We start from the raw sequence: 27746 nt of genomic DNA, 5'->3' as shown, positions 1-27746 counted from the left end.
CTTCTATGCCTCACCGTAATAACATTTTTGAATCGAAGCGACGGTGAGGGCGACTTGCACATAAAGTCGACGACGACTATAGTAACGATAACCGTAATTGGGCCGAATATTTCTATCAACACAAGATCTGTTATAAAGACGGTAGAGATCGGATTTTATGAATCTTCAATTATAGAGCTGAATTTTGATGACACTATTCAAAGTCTACCAGAACTTCCTTTCACTTTTAAAATATCTGTAAATTCGCACCCATAAAATAACATAATTTTTTTTTATAATTTTATTATTTTTAGTATAACTTTTTCCTTTATTTAACATAACAACAATGAGATACAGTACTTTTGATAATATTGTGTCAAATGTTTAAAAACTAAATACCATATCATTTCACAGGAGTATTTAGTGATAGGTTGTTAGGATGTATTATCATTTTAATTTCTTTTATTTTTTCCGACTTTGTCTGAAGACAATTACATAGCGGGGTTGTTATTTGAAGCATCAACAACATTAATAATAAATATATCAGATATATAATGATGAAAGGTATGTATGTTGTGTGTTGTGTTTATATATGAATTGTGTTCTTCTTTATGTTAATATTAAGATCTAAAAAAATATATGTAGACAGGGGGAGGAGGGGGGTGGGTGTTACTTAAAAAATATAATGCCAACATCATTACTTTGCCTTGCATAGTTATTTTGCGGCGGGTATCAATTTTTATTTCTTTTTCCGAAGAAAAACCAAATAGGTTAGGGCGGGGATTTGGGGAAAGGGAAGTATTAGAGCCTATTAAATTGTGACCTTTTGTGTTGCTCCTGCTCTACTGAAAATTGCTAAAATCGGTTTTCAGTTTTATGGTAGGTTTCTGTTGTTTCTCCAGGCCACTGCGGGCCTGGGTTGTTTGCTGTTGTACACGATTTGCAATGGCAGCCGTTTGCTGCTGGCAACGCACAGCCGCCTCCAGTTTTTGTCGCAATTCCGGCGATTGACTCATTAGCGATTTAAATTCCTGGGGATATTTGGGACCAATCTTCATTAGCCATTGCAAAGATTGTTCATGTAATTGACGTTGATATTTGGGTAAGTTGCGCAGTTTCGAAGGCTCGGCCAAGTAGTTGATTAGCACCGGCACCAACAGAGTTAACATTTGTATACCTTTAAGAGAAATTCAAAAGATTTGTAGGTCATATATTTTTTTAAATTAGAAATTTGTATTTTTTTTTCAACACGAAAATTCATTCACAAAAATATTGAAATTGATTTTAATGCACATGGATTATGAGATGATTTAGAAATATAAGTAAATTTACCTTGCATAAGATTTCCTATGTTTTATGGGTATATATTTTTTTTGTTCGAAAGAGTTTGAAATGTAAAAGGACGAATGTTTTTTTTTTTTGGTTAGGAAACAGAGATGATATTATATAGACAGAACATTTTTATGATTTTTTGTTGTTTTTTTTTGGTTTTGCATGATGCGCAAGAAGAAAATAAAGACAAACAAGAAAGAAAATACAAATGATGTTATATATTTTGAAATTATTTTGTTTTTGTTTTTAACGAATTAAGCCAGATTTGTAGCAGATTTTTTTTTGTTGGCGAGGAGGGAATGAAATGCGAGGACATAGCTTAGACTGAAGTCTTGATTATTTTAGTTAACAATCTAGTCCCCATATTCTTCTGGAACCACCATTATTTAGCTTGGTATACTTTCCATACCTTTCAGTGAAAATTCAGGCGTAATTTGGTCCCCGAATTTAGTTTTAAATAGGTTCACGATTATGAATAATAAATAGTCCTCCCACACACATCCCGTCATAATTAAGCTTTGGATAGTCCCTACACTCTCCATTAAAAATTCATTGTTGCCGAGGGTAATTCGGTCTCCGAATCTTGTTTTAAAGATATTCACGATTAGGAACAATAAATAGTACCTCACACACATCCCGTAATAATTAAGCTTGGGATAGCTCCTACACTCTCCACTGAAAATATGTTGTTGTCGGGGGATAATTTAGTCTCCGAATTTTGTTTTAAAGTGATTCACGATTGGGAATAATAAATAGTCCCCACGCGCACTCGTCTGTTCATACTCCTTAATGTTCGTTTTATAGACTTCATTCTTCTCCTTCTCCTTTTAGTCTATTTGACTCCCTTCTGTTAGTCTTTCTTGACAAATTTTCATTCGTCCATATAGACCCTCTTCTGTTAGTCAGTTATTGGTCTATTAGACTCCCTTCTATTTGTCTATAAATACAACTATCTGTTCGTCCATACAGACTCTCTGCTGTTCCACTATAAGCTCTCTTCTAGATCTTCTTCTGTTAGCCATTAGACTTCCTTCTGCTCGTCTTTATAGACAATTTTTAATTTGTCCATAGAGACCTTCTTCTCTTAGTCTATTATTGGTCTATTAGACTCCCTTCTGCTTCACTATTTGCTCTCTTCTAGATCTCCTTCTGTTAGTCCATTAGATCCCTGCTCGTCTTTATAGACAACTTTTTATTCTTCCATATAGACCCTCTTCTGCTAGTCTATTATTGGTCTATTAGACAGCATTCTGTTCAGAAAACTATCTGTTGGTTCATATAGACCGCCTTCTGTTCCACTATTAGCTCTCTTCTCGATCTTCTTCTGTCTGTCAATTAGACTTCCTTCTGCTCGTCTATATAGCCAACTTCTTATTCGTCCATATAGACCTTCTTCTGTTAGTCCATTATTGGTCTACTAGACTCCCTTCTGTTCCACTAATCGCTCGCTTCTAGATTTTCTTCTGTCAGTCCATTGGACCCTCCTCTGTTCGCCTATATAGACAAATTTTTATTCGTCCATATATACCCTCTTCTGTTAGTCTATTATTGGTCTATTGGACTCCCTTCTGTCTATAAAGACGTCCACATAGACTCTCTTCTGTGTGTCCCCACAGGCTTCCTTCTACCGTTCATTTAGGCTGCCTTCGCCTCTTCTATTAAGAATTCCTTCGCCTAGTCTATTTAGAATTCCTTCGCCTCGTCTATTTAGTTTCCCCTCTGCTGGTCTACTTAAACTCACTTCGGCTCACCTGTTTAGACTCCGTTCTGCTCGTCTATTTAGACTCCGTTCTGCTCATCTATTAGACTCCCTTGAGCTCGTCTATTTAGTGTCCCTTCACCTCTTCTATTTAGTCTCCCTTCTGCTCGTCTATTAAGACTTTCTTAAGCACCTCCATTTATATTCGCTTCTATCTTCTATTTAGACTGTGTTTTGCTTATCTAATTAGACTCCAATTTTTGTTGGTTTGCGGAAATGGATTGCTCGGTCTTTTAGACATCTTTGTGTTCGTAAGCTAAACCAATATTCTATAAATTTGTAAGGACTTGTTTCTGTTCTTTTTTACTTCCTTTCGCCTCACTTCAGTTTGCCTGCAAAGATTTTTCGCTAATCTCCTATAAAATCATCCTTTAAATACCGGCCTCTTTTCTCCTTACTATGGTCATCCATGGAATACCTTTTTCCTTCCCCCATTTAAAAATCCTGTTATAGTCTGTAACCACCGTTTGTTGGTCTATAAAATCTTAGATCGGCTATTAAAATTTCTTTCTGATCGCCTCTAAAGGGGTACTTAAGGTCTTCCATCTTTTTTCTTCTTTTCTTTGTGGGACCTATAAAATCTTTGTATAGCCTACATCAAACCTCTTCAATTAATTTATATTCTATATCGAGGTTATTTAAACTCAAAATCAAATTACTTTTTTTCTTAAAATATAGATTTTTCTCACAATTGTCGGCAACTTCATTCCCTCCTCCTTTTTTTCTTTAAAACTAGAATATTTTGAAAAAATTTCAACTTTCAGCGCAACAATGATATTTTTTTGTCATTCTAACTACTGAGAATTTTCACAACAAAACTCTACGTAGCAACTTCCAAACTTCATTATATGTACTTACGATTTTGTGGTTCGGCCAATTGTATGAGAGCTTCCACGGTGATTATACTTTCCAATATGATTTGTAGTTCCATTTCTGTGCGTGGCTGTTTGGCTGTCTCCACGTAAAGACCTTCAATGATGCGTGGCGCCAAAGCGTGTATATACGGTGTGGAAACTTTCAATTCCGATTCGGAAAATATCAAACGTGCCGATTGTATGCATTTTAATTTTACCGACATATTATCCGATTGTAAATACTGGCGGAAATGATTAATGCAGGGATATTGTAATGAGGGTGTCGACACCACTGTCGCTGGGGTGTGGAGTATAAAGACAGCAATTGCCCTTAGCATGGTCACCTCGTCCATTTTACGATCATCATTGTCGCCGCCAGCGGTTTTTGTCAAATCCACAATTGTGGCCAAAGAACTTTGTAACAATTCTTGCCATTCACTGGCCACGGTGGAATGACTCGACCATTTATCTTTGCATATGGCTTCCAAGGTTTGAAGGGCTGCTTGTATGGCCACAGTATTGGCTAAAATTGTTGAATCTATTACCGATTTATTGGCAATTTCTTTAATAATCGATGTGGTCATGTACAATATGGTGGGCAGTATGGCCAACGCTCCTTTGGGCGAACAAAGTTGTGTGAGTTCTCCCACACATTCCAATGCACTTGCCACCAAACGTCCATTATCTTCAGCCAATTTGTTGAAGAAGGATTGTGAACTTAAAGCGGTCTTGGCAATTAAATCTTGACGAAATTGTACGGTGTTTGCTGCTCCAGGATTCATGGTGGGTATTTGCCGTACAAATAAACACAAACACACTTCCAATACAGCATATATGTGCGAAGAGCCTGGTGTAATTTCTCCCGATGCACCACCTTCACCCATTTGATCGATTTGTTCTTGCAGCGAAATATTGTCGGTATTTTCATTGTTTTTATTCTGCTCCAAAAATTCATCTCTACGTTCATCCAACTGTTCTTTGGAAGCCCTCACCGACTGTTTAAGTATTTCAATACACAGCAGCTGGACAAACAAATCATCACTGGTTAGTATTTGCCTGTGTAGAACATTGCACAATTCAATGGTCAAAACTTTGTCCTTGACCAATTGCCGGCGAGCCCATTTGGAATCGAATATGGTATACATTGATTGCAAACAGCTAATGACATTCTTTGGTTTCTCCGATGTTCGAGCACTGCACAGCGCCTCCATGCAAATTCCAAAAATCATGTGAAAACGATCAGCCGATAGGGAGCCGTGGGATATGTTATTATTCGCCTCATATGAAGAGCTGTCAGAGTTGTCGGTTTCAGTGGAATTTTGGGTATTTGTTTCTAAATGCAATTGGAATCCTTCATCTTTGAGCCATAGGGAGGCAGCATACAATATCGGTGGCCAAGATGCCAAATAATGAGGTTTTGAAGAGTTAATCGTATCGGGGGTATAAAATGCTCCACCATCATGTGGTAATTGACTTTGGAATTCAGGTGGCAATAAGAGTAATGCATGATCTTTCATGGCTGCCAGCCAGTGGGTGGATAGGTTATCCAATTCCGGTTTAACCAGCGATAACAAACTTTCACAGTTCTTGTCGAAGCCATTGGCATCTTCATCATCAATGGTCAATGTGGGTATAACATTGGAAACGGTTAATTGCTTTTGTAGCATTGCAGCCGGGGATGAGCCATTGGCAATCATGGCAACAATGTAGACCTCAGCCCAGGCTTTTAGAATACTCAGTTTTTCCAAAGTTGTCATTGATTCATTAAACAACTGGGTACTGTTGGTTTTGGTGTGCAATTTGTTTAGAGAAGATACCAATAGCTGATGAACTCTTCTCAGATCATTGAGATCCCGGGCAACTCCAGAACCAATCCAAGCCGAGCAAACTTCACAGGCAGCTGCTGTAACATGAGATGGAGTATCGGGGGCAAATGCTGGTCGCAAAGCAGCTCCAACCTGGAAGTGAAATTAAAATGAATTAGAGAAAAATTTTATTTTGTTTGTCTTATTTTCATACCTGTGCTTGGAATTGTTCCAATAACAAATGTCCCGGGAATTCCGGCTCCGGTACATTGGCAAAACGATCAATAATTTCCTGCAACGTTCTCAAACCCTCCAGACGCAACTGATCCGAATCCGAAGTGGCTGCTATAAACGACATACGAATCAACTCCGACAGATGGAGTATCAAATAGTCACCACTCGATTTGGTCATTTGCATTTCCTTGGCTTGCAACAAATCAAAATGTATGGGTGAATCCGACTCACAGGCTGACATAATTTTACGCACAGATTGGGCGGCAAAAACACGTGTTGTCCAACGCGGCTGTACTGCCGGATGGGACGAGGAATTATCTGAAGCATGATATTCGGTGACATCATCAGCATCATCCTCATCGTCATCATCATCTGCATCTTTATTGGCGGCGGCATTATTCCCACCACTTGCTGTAGCCGTGCTAGCTGATTTCGCATTACCATCAGCCTTGGAAGACAATGCTATATCATCGGGTAGTGGGGAATTTTCCACAGCCACCGTTAGTACATTTTTACACAAACTAAGCCATGAGCTGAGATTTTCGGCAGCCATTAGCTGAAGCATCGATGTGAGTGTGTCGTGTATGTTCTTTAACATTTCAATATCTGTCTCTGAATCCAACATGGCAAAGATAATACCAGGAAGACCAAATTCGGTAATGACTAGTTTTGGACAATCATCCGGTTTAATGGATAATGCCAAATCACAAACTTCTTTGGCTTCACGATGGGCCAATTGTCTTAAGCAGGAGATGGCTGCTTTACGTTGTGTCAAATAATTGGAACAGAGATTGCGTACCAGGGTGGGTACCAGAGAGGGTAGGTGTATGCTTCCCGGCGCGAAGAGATGGACTTGTTGTATACAACCAGTTGCTTCAGCCTGGACCAAGGGATCGCTGTGATTGTGCATTACCGAGGCAGCGCAGAGGAATGATCGTCGCATTTTCACAATGGCGGGGGCATTACCCTGGAGAAAAGAAAAAAGGATTTATAAAATACTTTCTTTAAAGGGAGGCATACTTCATATTTACCTGTAACTCCGGACCCATGGTGGTTATCAGAGCATTCAATACCCTGCCAATGCATTGATGTACATCCACATAGGATTGCGGTACATTGAGTAGCAATTTCAGACACAATGTCAAGGTACCCTCCACATAGCTGCGGAACATGGGACCTCCAGAATCTGCTATCAAAGCCAAGGCATGCAAAGCCCATAGCTGTACCACCGGCGAAGATATATCCTGGGCCAAGGCCAATAATATCGAGACACTGGTATTCAAATGTTGTGATGAACCCATGCCACCAACATAACGATGCAAACAACCCAATGACAGCGAATGGCCGGTACGTGTCACCACATCCCGAGCTGATTTCAGTTTATCAAAGGAAATTTGCGCTAGCTCAGCTGTAAAACGAGACTCTCCCACCACTTGGGCCAAACGACCCAAGGCCTCAGCTGAAGCACAACGTAACATGGAATTCGAACTGATGAGGCCAGATGTCACCAGATTGGTAAAGCTTTTGCGTACATCCTCCTGGCCAATGCCGGATTTGCTGTCTGTCAATACCTTAAGGCCACACAACAAAGCTGTGTAAATATTCATTTGTACCGCCTCCTGGCGGCTACTCTTGGCCTGTTTAATGCATTCGGCAAAATGATCCAACATCTGTAGGCGATGTTTGTTTGCAACTTTGGGAAATATCAAACCAAACAAAGCGATGGACATATCAATTATGGCCACTCCCAAGGGTAGAGGTCCAGGGCATTGGTCAGCCTTATAGCCATAGGCTCCATTTGTGGTAGACGAGGTATGGCTGACTGTGGCCCGATACAAACAACATGGATCGTGTTCCAAGGCCCCAGAACCGGCAGCACTATTCGGCTGGAGCTAGAAACAATTGGAAAAAGTGAAACATTATAAATTTAATGATTTTATTTATAAACTTTGCAATAAGTTTCAATAAAATTAAACGCAGCCAGAAACAGAAGAAAACCAAATGAAAATGAAGAATAACAAAAATCGTTAGATTGTAGACAAAACTCAAAGAAAGACTCAACAAAAAGCGTGGAAAAGTAATCGAACCAGCAACAGTAGCAAAACAACTTACATGATCGCCATCCCATCTACGATTCGGTTCCATCTTTCATTTCATTCGGTTAGAATTGTAAAAATTATTATTTGTTATTAATATTTAAGAATTAATTAATTAATTCTAAAGAGGAGTTTTTTCCTGCAAAAATAAATTCGATTTATTTCAAATACCTGATCTTCAATAATGCGATGATCCGTTTCCTGTAACCATGTACCCAAAATCACAGAGTCTTCGGCGTGACACAGATTTCTTAGTTGGGAATTTGTGGTATTTGCCGGATTCTCGGCCAAAGTGAATTCCGAGATCAACATGCGCAACAAATGGGTATACGAAGACTCCATTGCATTGGCCGGCAATTGAGATAGGGTTTCATACAAACGCAAACGCACCATTGCAGCTGGGGCCTTTAGCTGGGTGCCATAGCTTTTTAATACTGAAGATAAACTGAAAAAGAAATTAAGGTTTTAATTTGATACTATTTCCAGAATTCAATACCTCAAATACTCACTTCACCAACATGGCCAGAGCACTTTCAATGGGTGTCATCAGACGTTTGGTTATGTCCTCGGTAATCAAATCCGGACAGTTGACCAAAAAGCTATGCATTACCGACAAAGCACCGGCCCGTCCTTCCAATGTTACTTGCCATGTAAATGAGTCACCGCGAGCCTTCTCCGATTCCAGTTCTTTGTTGGAACGGGGGAAGGAATGACGCCACAACAGCAGCAAGCGAGGTAATAAACCTTTTACCACGGGAGAACCCAATGTCATAATTGCTCCAATCAACAACCACCCAGCTTGGGTTCGATTCAACGACAAACGGCTGTTTTGTGAGGCCGAACGTAACAACTCCTCTGCAGCATTAAATACCACTTTGCCCTTGGTGTGTGGTATACCCAACGGAGAATAACGTACACTACCCAAAATGGCTGCCAAGGCACTGCTATATCCAGCAATGGCCTCGGGTGATGAACGCATTTGTTCCAATGCATCCACAAAACGATCTATCAGCGGGGTTATCATACTCGGCACAGCCACACAGAAACAACGTAAACACCAGGCCGATGCCAATCTCGCTGCAGCACTGGGATGTACCAACACGGCACAGGTGGTATCTATGGCATTCAGCGTCTGATCTGCCAATAGATTTTGAGCCGTGGTACCCAAACCCAAAACCAAAGAACCCAATTCCTGTAGAGCACATACCAAAAAGTGTTGACTGAACAGGGTCTCCTGATTGGAATCTTTCGCGTTCTCGGGGTTAAAATCAATGGAATTCATTTGTTTGGCAATCATGTAGACCAGCTCCTTGCAGGCTGAGGTTTGGGCTTTTTCGCCCAACATTTTGCCAAGCACCGAACGTAAAATGAAATTAATACATTTCCTGGAATACACTGCATCCACATGCGAAGAGGCTGCCTTTGGATTGGCCACCAGATCGAGTATGTGTGAAAGGAATACGGTGAGGTTACGCTCCAGCCACACACTGCCCATGTATTCCACAAACACCACATAGGCATGGGTTACACCCACACGAATTTCACGATTTACACTGGAACTACCTTTGATGATTTCCCCGGTACCCTTAAGGAACGATCCGCCACCTCTAAGGAATCCCGACATCAAGATATTCAAAGTTTCATCAAGAGAAACGGTGCGTGCGGCAGCCTTTGATTGTGAACTTGTTTGTACCGAAAGCTTTTTGCTATTTGCCTCATTCTGTTGTTGTTGGGTAAAGGCCAACAGCGTACCCAATAGCTTGGCCACGGCACAACGTACTTCATAATTACTGCCATCAAATGAACGGAAACACAAAGCTGGTAGACTTTCCAACTCGGTTTGATAAAGGAATGGAGCATGTTGTATCATTTCCAGAATACATCTGGAAGCTGCTACACGAACTGCCATAACACGATCCGTTAGACAATGTTTGGTGGCCTTGTAGATGTCTTTGTGGACATTGGCAATTGCCGTGCCCATGCCGGCACAAACCTTTTCCAGGGTGATCATAATTTCAATACGGGCCTGGGACTCGGCATTGCGCAGGGTGCGTAAGAGCAGGTTGACCGTTTCTTCATAGGAGCGGCCCATCATGCGTCCCAACTTCTCGTACATGGAGCCCAAAACACAGATTGCAGCTCTGTGAAGAAAAAAAGGGTGAGGATCAGAACATAGGTTATAGGTTCTACTTACAATTTGGTGGGCAAATAACTTGGTGAATCATCCTTGTTCTTGAGTATATCATTGCAGGCATTGGCCGTATCGAACAAAAGGAATGTATCTCCCACGGAAAACAGTGTAGCCAAACAACTGGCCAGTAGCTTGCGTGTTGGCGGCCCCGGTGAGCCATTGATTTGTGCCGTCAATTGTTGCACCAATTTCTTTTGATTTGTCTTAATCTCATTGCGATCTATGGTCAAGAGGGTCTTTTCCAAATAGCTTAGCCATTCGAATATGAAAACCGAACGCTTTGGCTCGGGCAATTGTTTGAGAGCATCTTCATTTAGGCATAAGCTGTGTGCGAGTTCCATACTGTCATTGATGTGCCTAGCAGAGGCAACGTCAGAAGAACGACCCCGCGAGTTTTGTTGGCGATCGACCGTGTCGAAGCGTGTGAGTGATCTATAAAAGGGCGAAAGGGAGAACAATTTACATTAAATTATTTTTTCAATTCATAAACATAAAGAACAAAGTTCTTGATTACTAATCCCCCATGGGCATGTGTGTGCGTGCGTCTGTGAGGAGGAACAAATTTTGTTGATGTTTTCATGATCGAATGGCTATGGCGAAAAGAATGGTCATCTCGAAATATGACGTGATGCGAAATATAATATAAATATTATGATTAAGTGTGGCCAATTAAAAAGTGTGACATCGCACATTAGGGTGTGGGGAATTTGAACGGATCCGAAATTTGTAGGTGGACTTTTCGCAGACGAAGTAGCGGGCACTTGCTGGTCTTAAATTTTCTGAGAGTATTTGGAAAACATTTTTTGCTATAATCGTGAACTTTTTACTGTACTTTTTTAGTCAAGAACCTTCTTTAATTTAATCGTGGATTTTTCGATAAAATAAGAACTCTCTCAATTTTTCAGTGGTGGATGTTTAAACAATATTTTGTTTTAAAACCCTCCGAGGTATAATTCAATACCTCAAGATTTAATTAAGAGTATTACAAGAAGGTCTCGACTGTAATTATGGACTTTTTACAGTACTTTTTTGCCAAGAAACTTCCTTCCTTTGCCTAATCGTGAATTTCCAAAGATTATTTTTTTATGAACTCTCTGAATTTTTCAGTTGTGGATTTTTAAAGAATATTTTTTTTTTTTGCTAAAACCCTCCGAGCCATAATCATGAGGTTTTAAAGAACATTTTTTTTCCAAATTCAATGACCTTAAGACCTCATTGGGTAGTTAGCTGTATATTATGCTTCAGTTACCTCATGGCATTTTGCGTTGCGAACATTGGACTTTGGACTCTGGGTTTAGCATCGAGGTGGTACTTGATAGTTTTTAAAGTAGACAACTTTCCAAAAATTGACACCACAAAGTTAAATCCTTGACTACTTCCCCACAGTGGGCCCAAAAGAATTTCTCCCTGGACTGAGCAAATTAATTTTTAGTCTGATCACTCTGAGATTCTCCGATGGGTTTGCTTTGTCAAAATAAGTGGTATAAAAGGTATTTTGGATGCTCATTCCAAATATGGACACGACAAAAGTTTCACACCTGAATAATTCTCCACAGTGGGCTCAAACCAAATTCTCCTAAGAGTGACCATAAAAATATAAGTCTGGCCACTGTAACATTTCCCAATGGTCTGCTTTGTCAAAATAAGTGGTCTAGAGGTATTTTCGATGCTCTTTCCAAATATGGACACAACCTTGACTATTTCTCCACAATGGGCCCAAACCAATTTCTCCTAAGAGGGACCATATGAAATTTATGTCTGGCCAATGTGAGATTCTTAATGGGTTCGCTTGGTCAAAATACATTCTCAGGATGTATTTTCAATGCACTTCCCAAAAATGGACACCATACAGTTGTATCTTTGGTCATTTTCCCAAAGTGGGATCAGACCAATTTCTCCTTAGAGTGACCATATGCAATGTAAGTCTAACCAATGGGAGATTTCCAGATGGATTTGCTACGCACAATAAGCATTTTCGAAGCTCTCTCCAAAAAAAGGAAACCACAAAATTGCATCCTTGATCATTTCACTACAGTGGTTTCAAACTAAGACAGCCATAGGAAGTACTTGATCAGGACGGTCTCTAAACTCGTTACTCCGTGAGTATCTTGTATGCCCAATCAATTGTGAAATCCCATTTTTGGATGACAGATTCCCCGATTAACCTTTTTATACCCTCCACCATAGTATAGAGAGAATATTGAGTTTGTTATGCCGTTTGTAGGGTGTCTGTCTGCCCGTCCGTTCATCCACCCGTCTGAGGAAATCACTCTAGATTCCGAACGAATTGAAGTAGGTTGATAAAATTTTACTCAGATGTATGTATGCTCTGCAGGACTTTTGATATTGAAAATGACCCATATAGGTCCACGTTTTGGTACGGTACCTCCCTATATTCGGTATTTTCATGATTTTAGCGACATTATTCACTGGAATTGTTTCAAATATGGTATTTAAAGTTCGGAATGGATACTACAGCCTAAGACAGAAAATTGTTTGTGCAGGTCCACGTCTTCGTATAGCGCCCATATAACGGTAACTCCCGATATTCGGTATTTTGATAATTTTTGATATAGTATTCACCAGAATTGTTCCAAATTTCGTATTTGTAGTTCGTAACGGGTACTACAGCCTGTGTCGGAAAATTGCCTATGCTGGTCCAGGTGTTCGTGTAGCCCTCATATTCGATATTTTGATGATTTTAGCGACAGTATTCACCGGAATTATTCCAAATTTGGTATTTGAAATTCGTAATGGGCACTACAGTCTATACCCGAAAATTGCCTATGCAGGTCCAGGCGTTTGTATAGCCCCCATAAAACGTTACCTCCTTATATTCGGTATTTTGATGATGATTTTAGTGACATTATTCACCGGACTTGTTCCAAACTTCGTATTTGTAGTTCGTAACGGGTACTGTGGCCTTTGCCGGAAAATTGTCTATGCTGGTCCAGTTGTTTGTATATCCCCCATATAACGATACCTCCCGATATTCGGTATTTTGATGATTTTAGCGACATTATTCACCGGAATTGTTAAACGTTTCGCATTTGAATATTATAATGGCCTATGACAGAACTTGCCTATGCAGGTCCACGTCTTTGCATAGACCCCTATATTCGGTATTTTTATGATTTTTAAAAGTATTTTTCAACATATTTTTTTAATTTCCAAATTCTTTCCAAATGATGGAGGGTACTCAGAGTTCGACCCGGCCGAACTTACTTCGTTTTTACTTGTTTTAAAGTTCCAAAGGCTTGATTTGAGTCATTTGTTGTTTTTTGTATATTTTTTTGAAATGCTTTTGTTCAATTGCCTATAGATGTGAGTATCGAACAGCGATGAACATGACGCATGCATTCAATTATTCAGAGCACAAAATTTGTGCCAAACGTTAATGTATTCTCCAATATAACGTAAGTTTGGCACTTAAAATTCCACCAAAAAAGGAGAAGACGTTTTACGTTTCATTTCCAACGTTATACAAGTGTATGTATATTGCAAGGGACGATCAACAGGTTTTTTGTGGAACAACACCCAACAAATAAACCCATATTTCTTCTTTGTTTTCAAGTTGATGGTTGGTTCTTTTTTCCCTTTGAAGTGGAATCTTTTTTCTTTCGAAAATAAAAGAAAACTCAGAAAATGTTGTGAAAGTGCAATCTTATTTGGAATTCCATACTCCTTTACGATTGTCATGTATATATTTATGGATGAACACACATGTCCACTGTTGTTGTTGTTGTTTGATACCTACCTTCTAGCCTCATTGAAGACTTTATGCAAAAAGTGAGGTGTGCGAACAACATTTGTTTCTACCAAATTTGCCATTGCACATATTTGGTTAACCAGAATTTGCTAATATGACTTGACTGGGTAGCTGGCGGCGGCGGCGTTTGGGAATTTTGGTTAGGACCACTAGTAGTAGTTCAAGGTTGCTACACTCAAGCCGTTTTCCATGGAATGTAAACCGAACGTTTTCATTCAAAATCACTCACTATTGTTATATTTTTCCGCACTTATTCTTTTTTTGTTTCGAAATATTATTTTCTTTGTTTGGCCTTTTTTCCGCTGCCACAAAAAAACATGGAAATCAATATAGGCTATTTTCAAGTTCAAAGACATGAATGTATTTCTTTCCGACGTCTTCTTCCACTTAAGACCCTTGTATGCGACACCATGAAATTTCAACTTTTTTCTATTGCTAAAACTTTGAAATAATTAAATGCTGACTTAATTTTTGTTCTTCAAAAAAATTATTTTATTAGCCACTCAAACATTTTTGTTTACTAGTCACCGCTGCCGTTTCAATGTTCACTCGGGGTAAGGCGTATCGTCACTGTTCTAGCTTTTTGCTTAAGAAATTGTACAGAGAACGCTTATGGGCTAGCGCAAATAATACAGCAGACAAACAAAGTCATCACATGTGTGATGGTGCCGGTGGTGCCCACTCACTCACTGGCAACAGTAAACACATTTCATTCATTTATTCTCGTTAAAAATTGTCCGCTATTGGGATGATAGCAGCAACAACAGGGGTTGTTGCAAGGGGTAAAATACACACACACACAAGGGGGAGAGAGGGCAATAGTCAGGGTGTGTTTTCCAACATTTTTAATGTCATTGCAAAAAAAAATGGAAACACCACAAGCTAACATTTACTTTTAAATAAATATTGAAATGCAATTTATGTTTACTTTTTGAAAATGGTACAGATGATTCCATTTCGAAGTAGTTGACGGGAGAAGATCTGCTTGAAAGATGTACAGATGATTTCATTTCGAAGTAATTGACGAGACAAGATCTGAAGATATAAAGGCGAGCCCCTAGATCAACAAGTCAATTAGAGAGGCATCAATAGCATTTGGCTTAGGTAGAAGAATTTTGCAGTGTCAATTATGTCCTCAGATACCATTCCCGATTTAGAGCAGCGAGAGAGACCCGGTTGGACTGGCAAATGCGACAGGCCCTAGCCCAACAAATTTCTGGATATGTACAACCATCTGAATTAACATTCGACCTGAATTGAAGACATAACAATCGCAATCCTAGCATGTGAATTGTGATCCTAATAAGTAACAATTTCATCATGTGAATAGGACCATGTGATGGGCGGCTGCATTTCATCTACTTTCCAATTAAATCAACGCCTGTCCCGGGGTTCATTAGTCGAAGTTTCAACGTTTTCGAATTAAAATCTGGTTAATAGTGTATCTTACACATTTTACTTTTTAGAATAAAAATCCATTATGGGCCATGACTGTCGGAAATACAACCAAAAACAATTCGTCGAAGTTTTGACAGATAAAAGAATTGAAAATTGTAACCCTTTGAGTGTGAGGTACCAGTTCGCAGATATATATCATCTTCACAACAGATCTTGCGTTAGCAAAAATATTAGGATGTGTGAAATTTGAAAAGAGTTGGATTCTAATTCCGATCCCTTTGAGCGTTTTGTTTTTCAAAAAAATTGAACCCTATGTGGGAGAGGTACCAGAAGAAAATGTCCGATCACTTCCATCTTTATATAAGATCTTGTGGTAATTGAAATATTGAGAGGTGCCAAGTCTGAATATAATCCGATGTTAGTTTAGCGATATTCAAAATTTTGAACCTTTATGGGGGATGACCGCGGACCGACATATTTTACCTTAACTCAAAATATTGAGTTTATTAAAATATTGGGATGTGTGAAATTTAAAGACAATCGGATTTCTATATCACATTTTATAATAGTTATAATTATTCAAAATTTTGAACCTTTGTCGGGGAAACACTTGATGGAGTGGACCGATGTTATCCATTTTTGCACCTGACCGAGAACTAAGGCAAATATTAGGATTTGCAAAGTTGGAGCAAAAAATTTATTTTTGAAAATTTCCACCTTTTGTAGGGGAGTTACCAGAAGGAGTAGACTGATATATATCATTCTATCACCAGACCTTAGGTTAATAAAAATATAGGGATGTATGAAAGACAATCGGAATCTTACATCACATTTTATAAGAGTTGTAATTATTCAACATTTTGACCCTTTGCAGGGGAGGTACTTGATGGAGTGCACCAATAATGTCCATTTTCGCACCTGACCTAGAACTGACGCAAATATCAGAATTTCCAAAGTTGGAACACAATAGGATTATAGCGTCTTTTTCTGTGCAGTAAATTATTTTCTTTGAAAATATTGACATTTTGTGTGAGAGGTACCAGAAGGATTGGACCGATATTGCCTATCTCCGAACTCGATATAATTTTGTCAATAATATTACGATGTACCAAGTTTGATTCAAATCGAATACTCCATTTGAGAGTTATTGTGCATCTAGATCGACTCCAAATGTCCTGAAACGGATTTGGCCCAAAGAGACCTATATCGTATTATCGTTTCTCTTTCTGTGCAGTAAATTATTTTCTATGAAAATGTTGGCACTTTGTGGGGGAGGTACTAGAAGGAATGGACCGATATTGCCCATCTCCGAAGTCGATCTCAGTTTGACAAAAATATTACGATGTACCAAGTTTGGACCAAATCGGATACTCCTTTCGAGAGTTATGGTGCATCTAGATCGCTAGATCGACTCCAAATGTCCTGAAACGGATTTGGTCCAAAGAGACCTATATAACCATTATTTCGATGAGACACGTTTTGGCCTTATCAAATGATATGTACCCTATCTAGCCATATGGCTGAGGGCATACAAATGACAAGATCGAGCCAGAAAAGGGTTCTCGTATTATATTTAGCAAATTAGTTTATCTTTATTGTTGTAGCATGCATCCAACCTTGATTATCCTATCCATTCACATAATACCAAATGGTATCATTTTAGAAGTTTAGAACCATTTTGGAACTTTTCCTAACCTTAAGAGTTCGAATTTCCAACAATTAGTGCTTTCCGAAACCTTTTAATAGGAATTTCTAAAAACCCAGCCTTATAACACTCCTACGCACCATTGACCCTCGTACAAAATGTCAAGATTCTGGCTTCAGCCGTTTCATCTGGACGTTGATTCTTAGCCAGCCAGTTATTTCACTACTCTTTTAAATATTTAGATGTCAATATAAAGCTCGGTATAAAGATACTTCTAAAAAAATTGAAATCAAAAATCACACATTAAGGCTTACGAAGTTAACATGGAACGTCATAAGCTTTATATGAGATTTATGATTTTGCAAAATATTAGGAGTTTGGATATAATTTTATGGAAACTATGGACGAGGAAATGGACACTACTACCACTCTTTTTACATGCCAAAAATTAAGAAAGAAAGTACAAACGGGTGTGTTGGCAACCCTGTTGTGATTAGTTCAAAAAATTGTGGTGCTCCGTGCTTTTGAAAAAAAATTAATAGTTATTGTGTTATTAAATTAATTAATCTAGTAAAAAAGTGTTTAAAAGTGTTCAATAGTGATTTGTAACTCAAAGTGATAATTGGTGTAGTGTTTTAAAATCTTGTTTTGTGTTTTAAAGTTATATCAATTTTAAAATTGTGTAGTTTTACATTTTCCTTTTATCCTCTTTCTTTTGTTACATTAGCTAATTAGTTGTTGTAACATTATCGTCTTGTTTTGTTTGTCATCTTAAAAGAGTTGCCAACATTTAAAAAAAAAAAAAAATAAATAAAAAAGAATAAATATAAATAACAAAAATTCCAGCTACAGATCTAATCTTAAATAAAATATTTGGAACTTGTGTATTAAAAAAGAAATAGTTATAATTAAAATAAAGAAAATGTCGTGCCCTTTTGAATTGTGTAATATTGTTGCTGAGGATGAATTGTGTGTTACCTGTTGGTTTTGTCTTAATCAATGGCATGCAAAATGTGCTAGGATTAATGCAAAAGTAGTAGACACAATTAGAAATAATGTTGGTGTTCGTTGGTGTTGTGTGCAATGCAGGAAACTCTCTGCAGACTTTTATAATTTTGTAAAGGATTTGCAGTCGGAATTGACATCGATGAAAAAAGATTTTTCCTCATTATCACTCCGATTTGAGAATTTCTCTACATTGTTTGAGAAATACCAAGAGTTAGATGAGTTTGTGTCGTCACCGTCAGTTTCTGGACAGAAACGCAAAAGGGCTGCGAAAAAGGCACCAACTAAGGGAATGCCTAGTCGCAAAGCAATAGTTTCTGTTGAGAACACTGTTCCACAACCGGTCTCAGTTAATATCACTGATACAACTGAGAATGGACGTGAACAGTCGTATGCCAGTGTTATTACACACCCAGTTCCGGTAGATAACAGCGGTATAGGTAAAGGGGTAATTAATCCTGATGTTATGAATATTGATAGTGAGGTTTCTAAGAAAACCTCACAATCTACTCGTGACATACAGGAATTATCATTTCCTTCACTTATCACTAGTGATCGTCCCGAGACTGCTACTGGCAAAACTCAACCTGTCCAAAGATCATTATCCATGGCCCCCGCCATGAAAATGATATTTGCAACAAGGTTTGCACCAGAAACAACGGCCGATGACATAAACTATTATATAAAATCAAAAATTGAGGGAGATTACTTTTTGAAATGTTTTAAGCTCCGATCTGCATTTTCTGAAAGTAGATCTTCTTTCAAAATCGTTGTGCCTGACAATATTTTTGTACAGTTGATTTTAAAAGAATTTTGGCCTGCTAGGGCATTTATTAAAGAATTTGTGGAGAGATCCGATAATTTAGCTCATTTGCCTCTTAGACCAGACTCGGTGCCAAAAAACTAAATGACTCATTTTCTATCTGCTATCAGAATGTAAGGGGGCTTAATTCAAAATTAACCAGTTTATATACTGATAGCATTGGTTTCAATTATAATGTATTGGTTTTCTCCGAAACTTGGTTAAAAACATCTATATTAAATAGTGAAATATTATGTTCAAAATATCAAATATTTAGAAAAGATCGTGTTTGTAAAAAAGGTGGTGGCGTGCTTATTGCAGTTGATACCAAATATACCACTAATTTAATTGATCTAAATGATTTTCTTGATATAGAATTTGTTTGTGTTTCCATTGAATTGGGCAAATCTAAATTGTTTGTAACTTGCTCTTATATTCCCCCCTCATCTTCACTTGACATTTATAATCAGCATTTATCAGAAATAAATTTAATTACTGAAAAAATGAAAGATTCCGATCGCATTCTGATCCTTGGGGATTTTAATATGCCCTCCATTAAATGGCTTCCAATGCCAGATTCTGAAGCTTTGATTCCTTTGCCATCTGAAATGAACAGTACCCAGTATACATTTGATGTTGTAAATAGTTTGTGTGACTTAAATCTTTATCAAATAAACAGTGTAAAAAATTCGCATGGCAAAATTCTTGATTTGGCGTTTGTAAATATAACACAGCATTTTGATATATTCAGAATTCCTCCAATATGCACTCCTGAAGATATATACCATCCAACTTTATATATCTCCATGACTCACAGTTATGTAATTGAAGAAAGTCAGTCCGACTCATTTAAAACTGTCCTTAATTACAAAAAAACTAATTTTCGAAAACTTAATACTCTCATTTCCTCCATAAATTGGGCTTCTGTGTGCCTGTGTAACAGCCATACAGATTTAGAATATGTAATTGATCAATTTTATGATATTTTAAATAGATTTAAACTGGAATGTGTTCCAACCACTAGAGTTAAAAATTCAAATAAATATCCATGGATAACCCCTGAGTTATCAAGTTTAAAAAATTCTAAAAATAAGCTTTTTCGTAAATATAAAAAATCAGGCTTAACAATAGACTATACTAATTACTCTGTTGCTAGATCTAAATATACTTTAGAGTCTCGACGATTGTATAATCTTTACCTAGACAAGATTAAAAATAATGTTAAATCCAATCCTAAATCTTTTTATGATTTTGTTAATCTAAAACGAAAAGTTTCCTCAAAGCCCTCAGTATTGAAATATAACAATAAAGAATTTGTCACAGGCACAGATATTGCTGAATGTTTCGCAGATTTTTTTGCCACAACCTATTCCAGTACATCTTGCCAAATTAAAGATTCGTATCCTTATAAGTTATCACAGGCTGATCAAATTTGTATGCCTTTTCTACAACGTCATGATGTGTCCAATAGTCTGCGTAGTTTAAAATCGATTAAATGTCCAGGACCGGATGGCATACCTAATATAATTCTTAAATATTGTTCAGAAACATTAGCACTTCCGTTAACTATATTGTTTAATTATTCACTTAAATATGGTCACTTTCCTACTTTTTGGAAAAAATCTTATATTATACCTTTACATAAGTCTGGTAGTCTTACTAATGTGTCAAATTATAGAGGAATTGCAAAATTAAGTGCCATACCAAAATTGTTTGAAAAATTAATTACTGCAGTAATTTCACAGAAAATTCAATCTATATTGAGTCCATATCAGCATGGTTTTCGTAGTGGTCTTTCAACTACAACAAATCTTATAGAATTTACGTCAACAGTAATAAAAGGATTTGTTCAGCGTAAACAAACTGATACAATTTATACCGATTTTAGTAAAGCTTTTGATAGGGTTAACCATGAACTCCTAATATATAAATTAAATTATATGGGTTTCAACACAAACTTAGTCAAATGGATATCATCTTACTTACAAAATAGATCACAACTAGTTTTGTTTGAAGGGTATCTATCCAAAACGATTAACGTTCCATCGGGTGTTCCGCAAGGAAGTCACCTTGGACCGGTCCTCTTTCTTTTATTTATCAACGATTTACCTAATTCCATAAATTACTCGAAATTGTTAATGTACGCAGATGATGTTAAATTATTCATTTCCCATAATTGTGATAAACGAGCGAGTTTACTTCAAAACGATTTAGATAGCCTTTTTAAATGGTGCACGTTAAATTGTATGGAGTTAAATTTAAGCAAATGTAAGCATATGTGCTTCTCCAGATCTTCTTCTCTGATATTAAAATATAATATTGACGGTCATTCATTATCAACTGTAGATTCATTTGTTGATCTTGGCCTCTTGATGGATCCAAAATTAAATTTTAATAGCCATGTAATAACAATGGTAAATAAAGCAAATGGTGTTTTAGGTTTTGTTAAACGGTGGGCCAAAGATTTTTCTGATCCATATATAACAAAACAGTTATTTACGTCTCTTGTTAGACCTATATTGGAATACGGTTCTGTTGTATGGGCTCCTCAATATGCAATATACTCAGATAAAATAGAATCTGCTATTTGCCTTACGAGGTTTACATTGGAATAGTGATTTTGTTTTGCCTTCTTATGCTAGCAGGCTAAAATTAATTAGATTGCCTACACTTAAAAGCAGACGTATTATGTTGAACTCCATGTTTGTACTAAAAATATTAAATGGTAATATACCCTCAGATTTTCTGATTTCATCTATTAGAATTAATGTTCCGTCTAGATCTAGTAGATACTACCAATTATTATATACTGATTTTCACCGCACGAATTATTCAATGGGCGAACCTCTTAGTAAAATGTGTGTTGACTTTAATTCTGTGTACTGTAATGTAGATTTTGGTATGAGTTTAGAAGTTATTAAATCTAGAATAATTTTATTTTTAAACAATTAACATACATGTTTTATTATTTGACAAACTAGCTGATGAATTAAATTCTGTAGCTGGTTTTAAATTTCCTACTGAATTCCCATTATGATGCGGATCATGATGTGTACGCGATCCCTCCGTAAAGGGAAGTCGCCCCCTCGGTCGGCAGGGGTGGGAATGTGAGGCGTGGGAACGTTCGAAAAAAAAAAAAAAAAAAAAAAAAAAAAAAAAAAATCAGGCTTGCTTCCTTCTGGAATTCATGTTGCATATGCTTAAAGAACAAAAAAGTTTCAATTTCATTTCGGCACTGAAAATAAATCTGGTTTGTTCTCCTCCAAACATTCATGTTTCTTTTGGAGTCTATAATTGTGCAGAAGAGAAATTTTGGCAACCAATATGATGCACAGCCTTAAAAATGTTGCAATTTAAAATATAATTCCTTTCTTTACAATTCCTGAAAATCTCTAGAAATTGGCATATTGAAATAAACAAAATAATAATTTTCAATAAACAAAATGTAGCATCCACTAGGTTTGTTTACGTTTTCTGTAGATCAAATCTTTTGCCATTTTTCTCTTTTAACTGATAAATATTCATATGATTTTTTTTCGTGCTTGCCAAAGAGGTAGCAAATATGTAAAAGCAGCAATGTTTTCTCATAATCTCCAAAAATTCTCCTCACACGGCACACTACTTTCTTTTATCTTTTCATCCTCTTCTTTTCATCTTTTCATTTTACTTTCTTGGCGCTTGGTTTTTTTTATAAAAATCTCTTGGATTCTTCTGTTTTTTATTTACAACAATACAAAATCGACTTCCATTAAAAAAAATTAAAATAATATTTAAAAAAACTTCTTAAATTGTAGAAAATTCACGGTAAAAATGGCATGGCTGGTATAAATTGTAGAGCTTTGACAGTGGGGCTATCCGGATTGCCCAGATCGTTGACCAAACCCTGAATGCGAGAGACCACATCACTGCGTTGTATGTCACGACGATCGAGCATGCGTTGAAATAGTGTGTGCAATTGACGGGCCGAGGACATTTTGGAGAGTTCATTCAGATCCTGCAGCAGATTGTCGGAATACCCCTCATATTTGCTGAGATTGGAAGATTTGGCATCACGTTTCAGCAAATCGTAGACCAATAAAAATTCCACATAGGGTTTGGTGGGTGGTACACGTTTCTTGCCAGCCGTGGAGGTGGTGGACCAACGATCCATGGCTGTATCGGCATCAATGGTGGCACGTCCATAGTTATCATCGTATAGGCGTAGAAAATTATCCAGTGACTCCACATCATTGTTAAAATCATCATGATTTGGTTCGGTTATTATGTCGCGTATCAGAGATAGCGGAAGATTTGCCAGACCATCGGGTTTTTCGGCCATTTCATAGAATATTTCATAACCCTCGGGTTCATGTTTAAGTTTTATGGGCGTTTCGGGGGCATAAAGGGCAGGTTTGTGTGGTGGGGTGGGAGGATTTGTTGGTTTCTCTGTGGTCGTAAGGGCTCCAATACCACCGCCCCACCAAGCTGGAGGAATCCACCAACCTGTCGTTGTTGGTTGCGGTTTGCTGGTGGTAATTGGTCTTGGTGTTGTTGTTGTCGTTGAAGATCTGTTCAGCTTGTCATTTGCCATAAATGGTGGCTCCACCGTTGTCGACGATATCGGTTCGTATTGCAAGTGATCAATGTAGTAGGCTAAAGCTTGCATAGATGCTGGCAAGTAGCTATCCAACAAATTGGCGCCATAAACAAAAATCTGTCGATTCTGGCTTGTCACAAAATATATCAATATTATTTTCCACAACATTTTGTAAGCTATTTGTGGTTATTATAAATAAATTCAATCCGTCAAAACAACGATGTTCTACGGCCCGTTTTGATGGCGTATCAACATGACATACTAAGCGGCTTGTGTGTGTATGTATGTGTGGGTAAGTTTTTTGGTGAAAAACGACGCACGCTTTTGGCCCGAAAATTTCGACAGACAACACAACACTTCTTCCCTTCAGAACTTGAACTTGACTAAAACGCAGATTTGGCTTAAAGCGTCGTCAACTCTACATCCAAAAACTATGACAAAGCCACTAACTTACTGCTCCTCCTCCTCTCCGCTGTGTGTGGTAGTGCTCTTTGTGGTGGTATTTCGTGTTTTTGTTTTCCATAATCGAATCCAACCAAAAAAAAAAACCAAACAACAACAAAAGACAAGCAACCTCTTTCTTTCTTGGAATAAATCACACAGGGCAAGAAAACGAAGAAAAGAATAAAGGAAATTCACAAAAGAAAGGTAAAACTGCATTCGATACGAACTTTTAAGCCTCATCTTTACGGATGACAAATGAGCCCCACATAAAAAAGGGGTTCCATTGTGAGCATGAAAAGAAATCCATTCAAACAATTTCATCCGCCCGCCCTCCACAAAAAAAAAACATGACTCGTTAACTTTTGCTTTTCTTGAAACTTGAACGTACACAAATTTTTGGTGGCAATGTCGATGTCTAGTTTTGTTAAGTGTCGGCAGCCGGCATTTGTTCTAACGTCGTCGTCCAGGTCTCTAATGATTATGCAGAATAGAAGTGATTTAAATTGTTGTCATGCTCCCCAGTCCGGAAGACGTAAGAAAGGTGAATACACTTTTATCGCTTGTTTTATTTACATTTCCCCTCAACTGTTTCCAAAAAAACGGTAAGTCCCAAAATATAGTTTGCTTGTTGTTGTTGTTACTGCTTTGTGTTAGTGTTTTGACTGTGTTGGTAGCTTCTTGACCACAAGCTCTTCAAAATATTAGGTGTTGGCTTTTGTTGTTGCCTTTTATTCTTAGAATCATCTACACTAAGATGGAGAGTAAATGGATATTGTCATCTCTTTACACCCGGTCGAAATAATTATTTTAGATCAGCCCCAGTAAAAGATATATATTATGTGGCAGGGCATTATTTCAAATATATTAATCCTTTATGAGTCACCATAGCCTTTTAACAAGTTACAAGTTTGAAACATTTCTAATAAAATCAAAATTATTTCGTATGTCCAAAAAGCCGGTTTCGTATGTCTGTCGCTTTTGTCGACAGATATATAGCCTCAGTCAATGTTCGATGATTTAAATATATGTTGCCTTCTGTTATGAATACTCAAATTAATGATCCTCTATGGAGTAGGTTCCAAAGAAATGGGCCAATATTGACCATTTCGTAACGGATCTAAATAAATATGATATAAATATTGTGACGTGCCAGGGTGAGATGAGAAAGCTTGATGAAAAAACTTCAACCAACTTCAGAGCTTCCTCGTTACATTTCCAGCGCACAATGGCCACCAAAATCACCGGATACCAATCCTTTGGACTATTATGTCTGGAGTATTTTGGAAAGTAAGGTTGGCACTAAAAAATACCAAAGTGTCGATCACCTCAAGCAAGCGCTTCACCGGGAGTGGGACAAAATACCGCAGAGCAACATTCTGGCAGCGTTAGACGGTTTCATTGACCGTTTGAAGGCTATAATTCATGCCAAAGTGACCAATTCGAACAAATCTAAACATATTCTATAATTTGATGCTATATCCGACATTTTTTGCTTTCATTCAATAAAATTAAAAAAAAAAAATAAAAATTATGGCGTTTGACTTTGTTGAAGTTTTTTTATCTCATCCAGTATTTTGGATTACCTTCACTTTATATGAGGTACAAGAAATTTTTTGAAAATGTTAAAATGTGCGTGAAATATACAAGAAAATCGAACATTTAGATTTAGAACATCTAGACCACTTATTTTGATAAACCAAACCCGTCTGGAAATCCCACAGTGTCCCGACTTATATATCATATGATCACTCATAGGAGAAATTGGTTTGGGCCCACTGTGAGAAAATGGTTAAGGATGCACCTTCGTGGTGACTATTTTCTGAAGGAGCTTTAAAAATGCTCCTAAATCACTTATTTTTAATGAACCAAACCCATCTGGAAATCCCACAGTGGCCCGACTTATTTTTCACATGGTCACTCATAGGAGAAATTTATTTGGGCCTACTGTGGAAAAATGGTCAAGGGTGCGTCTTCGTGGTGTCCAAATTTAGAAAGAACATCAAAAATGCTTCTAGACCACTCATTTTGATAAACCAAACCCATCTGGAAATCCCACAGTGGCCCGACTTATATTTCACGTGATCACTCATAGGATAAATTCGTTTGGGCCCACTATGGGCAAGTGGTCAAGGATGCGCCTTCGTGGTGTCCATATTTGGAAAGAGTATTGAAAATGCTTCTTGACCACTCATTTTTAACCACAGGTGTGGCGAAGAAGTCCACACTTTTCTGACTTAAGCTGGCCTGATAAAAACATCTAGGCCGGCTTCGGACCCAAATATTTTTACATTTGATTTTTGACCTGTTTTCTTTTCTGGGTATACCCTACGTCGGCTATGCGACTCAATGCCATGCATCGATTTAATTCCACATAAAATGATGAGGTGGCACCTAAGCGATCAGTTTTTCTACCGAAGTTGCTTATCTATCAATTGTTCATAATAGGCAGGTACCTATTTATGTGAAGGTCAGGGATTATCTTCGGCAGGTATAGCATTGAGTCTAGATGAGAGTTTTTTCTTATTAACTATTTGATTTTTTATATTCAATTTATTCCATTCCATTTTCGAAATGTTTATGATGTTACTGAAACTTATACCAAAACCATACATACTCCAGTGGCGAACTTAGCAAAGTCAATTTCCAACACCCAATATAAAAAGCATTAATTTAATGCCCAACGAAAAGAAAGACAGACAACTGTTTTAAGCAGCTGTATTGGTGCTTTTTCGGCCAAGAACTAAGAATCTGATTTACAAAAAGAATAAAATGAGAAAAGGTGAATTTTGTCTTTCATTCGCAGCGGTTTTTACACTGAATCACTTTAAGAGAGACCACTGAAATTGGAGATTAATTTCATGGAAATTGTCACCGCAAACATCATACCTATACAGGTGCAGACGGCTAGAATAAAGCAAAAAGGTGGCCAAAACAAAACAGAGAAATAAGGCAAAGCAAACAAATAACAAACAAGACTACACACGAACAAGAATAGGGCCGCAACAAACATAGACCATCAATTATGTGGGCCATTAGATTTCAATCATATTTCTAAACAAGCCAATCATGATGTTGAAACATTCTATTTATAAAAGGAAAAAATATGGATCATCATCAACTATCCCCCCAAGAAAAATTTAGAGACACAAACACACACACACATACAAACCGACAGGTTCAAATATACAAGGTCTGTTGTTTGCACCGATAAATATAGTAATATGGTGTTGCTTGTTTCTGTTTAGCTTTGCTAGTGCTTGTTTTGTTGGTGGACAAGATTGTTGTAAATTATTTCAGTGTGATTACGTTGCATGGTGGATCAAATGTATGTCAGTGGGTTGATTTAGTAGTTGGCTTTTTTAGCGATATGTGATGTGTGGTGACAAACGTGAGATCACACAAGGTGGGGGGAAACAGGGAAAACACAACACGGGGGGATATATAAATAACTATTTTCCACTATTATTATATGAAATACATACCAATTTGATGAATACTGCACCCGTTCACAGTTTCAATTTTATAATTCCAAAGTAATTTATACTTTACTTCCGCTTTTCAATTGGGAAAAACACACAATTTCACTCACACAAATTGGGGAAAGAAAAGAGTGTACACAACAAATGCGATTTCTTTGACTTTCTTGTCTACGCCCCAGTCTAAGGTCAGTTTTTTCGTTATTCCCGTTTTAGAATTTCATTCTTTTCACATGTGGCTGTTTTAGAAACTTAATATATTTCACTAATTTCAATAATTTTCAACAAGTAAATAAATGCAAATGCGTTTTTCTATTAAACAAACAAATTCTTCACGTCAAATGTTTCACAAACCAAAGACGAAGCTGCTGACAAAACAAC

General features: G+C 37.5%; 2 protein-coding genes across 6 annotated transcripts; both read right to left on the bottom strand.

The window, feature by feature from the left end:
- Positions 1–310: 310 nt before the first annotated feature.
- On the bottom strand, positions 311–27746 carry LOC101895594 (HEAT repeat-containing protein 5B). Of its 5 annotated transcripts, none has more exons than XM_059118317.1 (10): positions 27372–27746; positions 10254–10682; positions 8569–10200; positions 8231–8504; positions 8076–8108; positions 6995–7855; positions 5944–6930; positions 3929–5882; positions 1312–1326; positions 311–1156 (listed from the first exon to the last, which is right to left on the bottom strand). In XM_059118317.1, exons 2-10 carry the CDS (start codon positions 10589–10591, stop codon positions 822–824), a joined length of 6429 nt encoding a protein of 2142 aa, XP_058974300.1. In that variant the 5' UTR covers positions 10592–10682; positions 27372–27746; the 3' UTR covers positions 311–821. The 5 variants fall into 5 exon arrangements, with proteins under 5 accessions (XP_058974300.1, XP_058974298.1, XP_058974299.1 ...); XM_059118315.1 differs by lacking the exon at positions 27372–27746 and adding an exon at positions 14008–14593; XM_059118316.1 differs by lacking the exons at positions 8076–8108; positions 27372–27746 and adding an exon at positions 14008–14592.
- On the bottom strand, positions 22620–23971 carry LOC101895415 (uncharacterized). The gene has a single exon (XM_005178535.4). The coding sequence runs from the start codon at positions 23611–23613 to the stop codon at positions 22669–22671; it is 945 nt and encodes a 314-aa protein (XP_005178592.1). The 5' UTR covers positions 23614–23971; the 3' UTR covers positions 22620–22668.

The sequence above is a fragment of the Musca domestica genome, unplaced genomic scaffold (genome assembly GCF_030504385.1).
Source record: "Musca domestica strain aabys unplaced genomic scaffold, Musca_domestica.polishedcontigs.V.1.1 12, whole genome shotgun sequence".
Lineage (NCBI taxonomy): Eukaryota > Metazoa > Arthropoda > Insecta > Diptera > Muscidae > Musca > Musca domestica.
The sequence above is the reverse complement of the archived record's forward strand: the minus strand, read 5'-3'. Positions and strand labels throughout refer to the sequence as shown.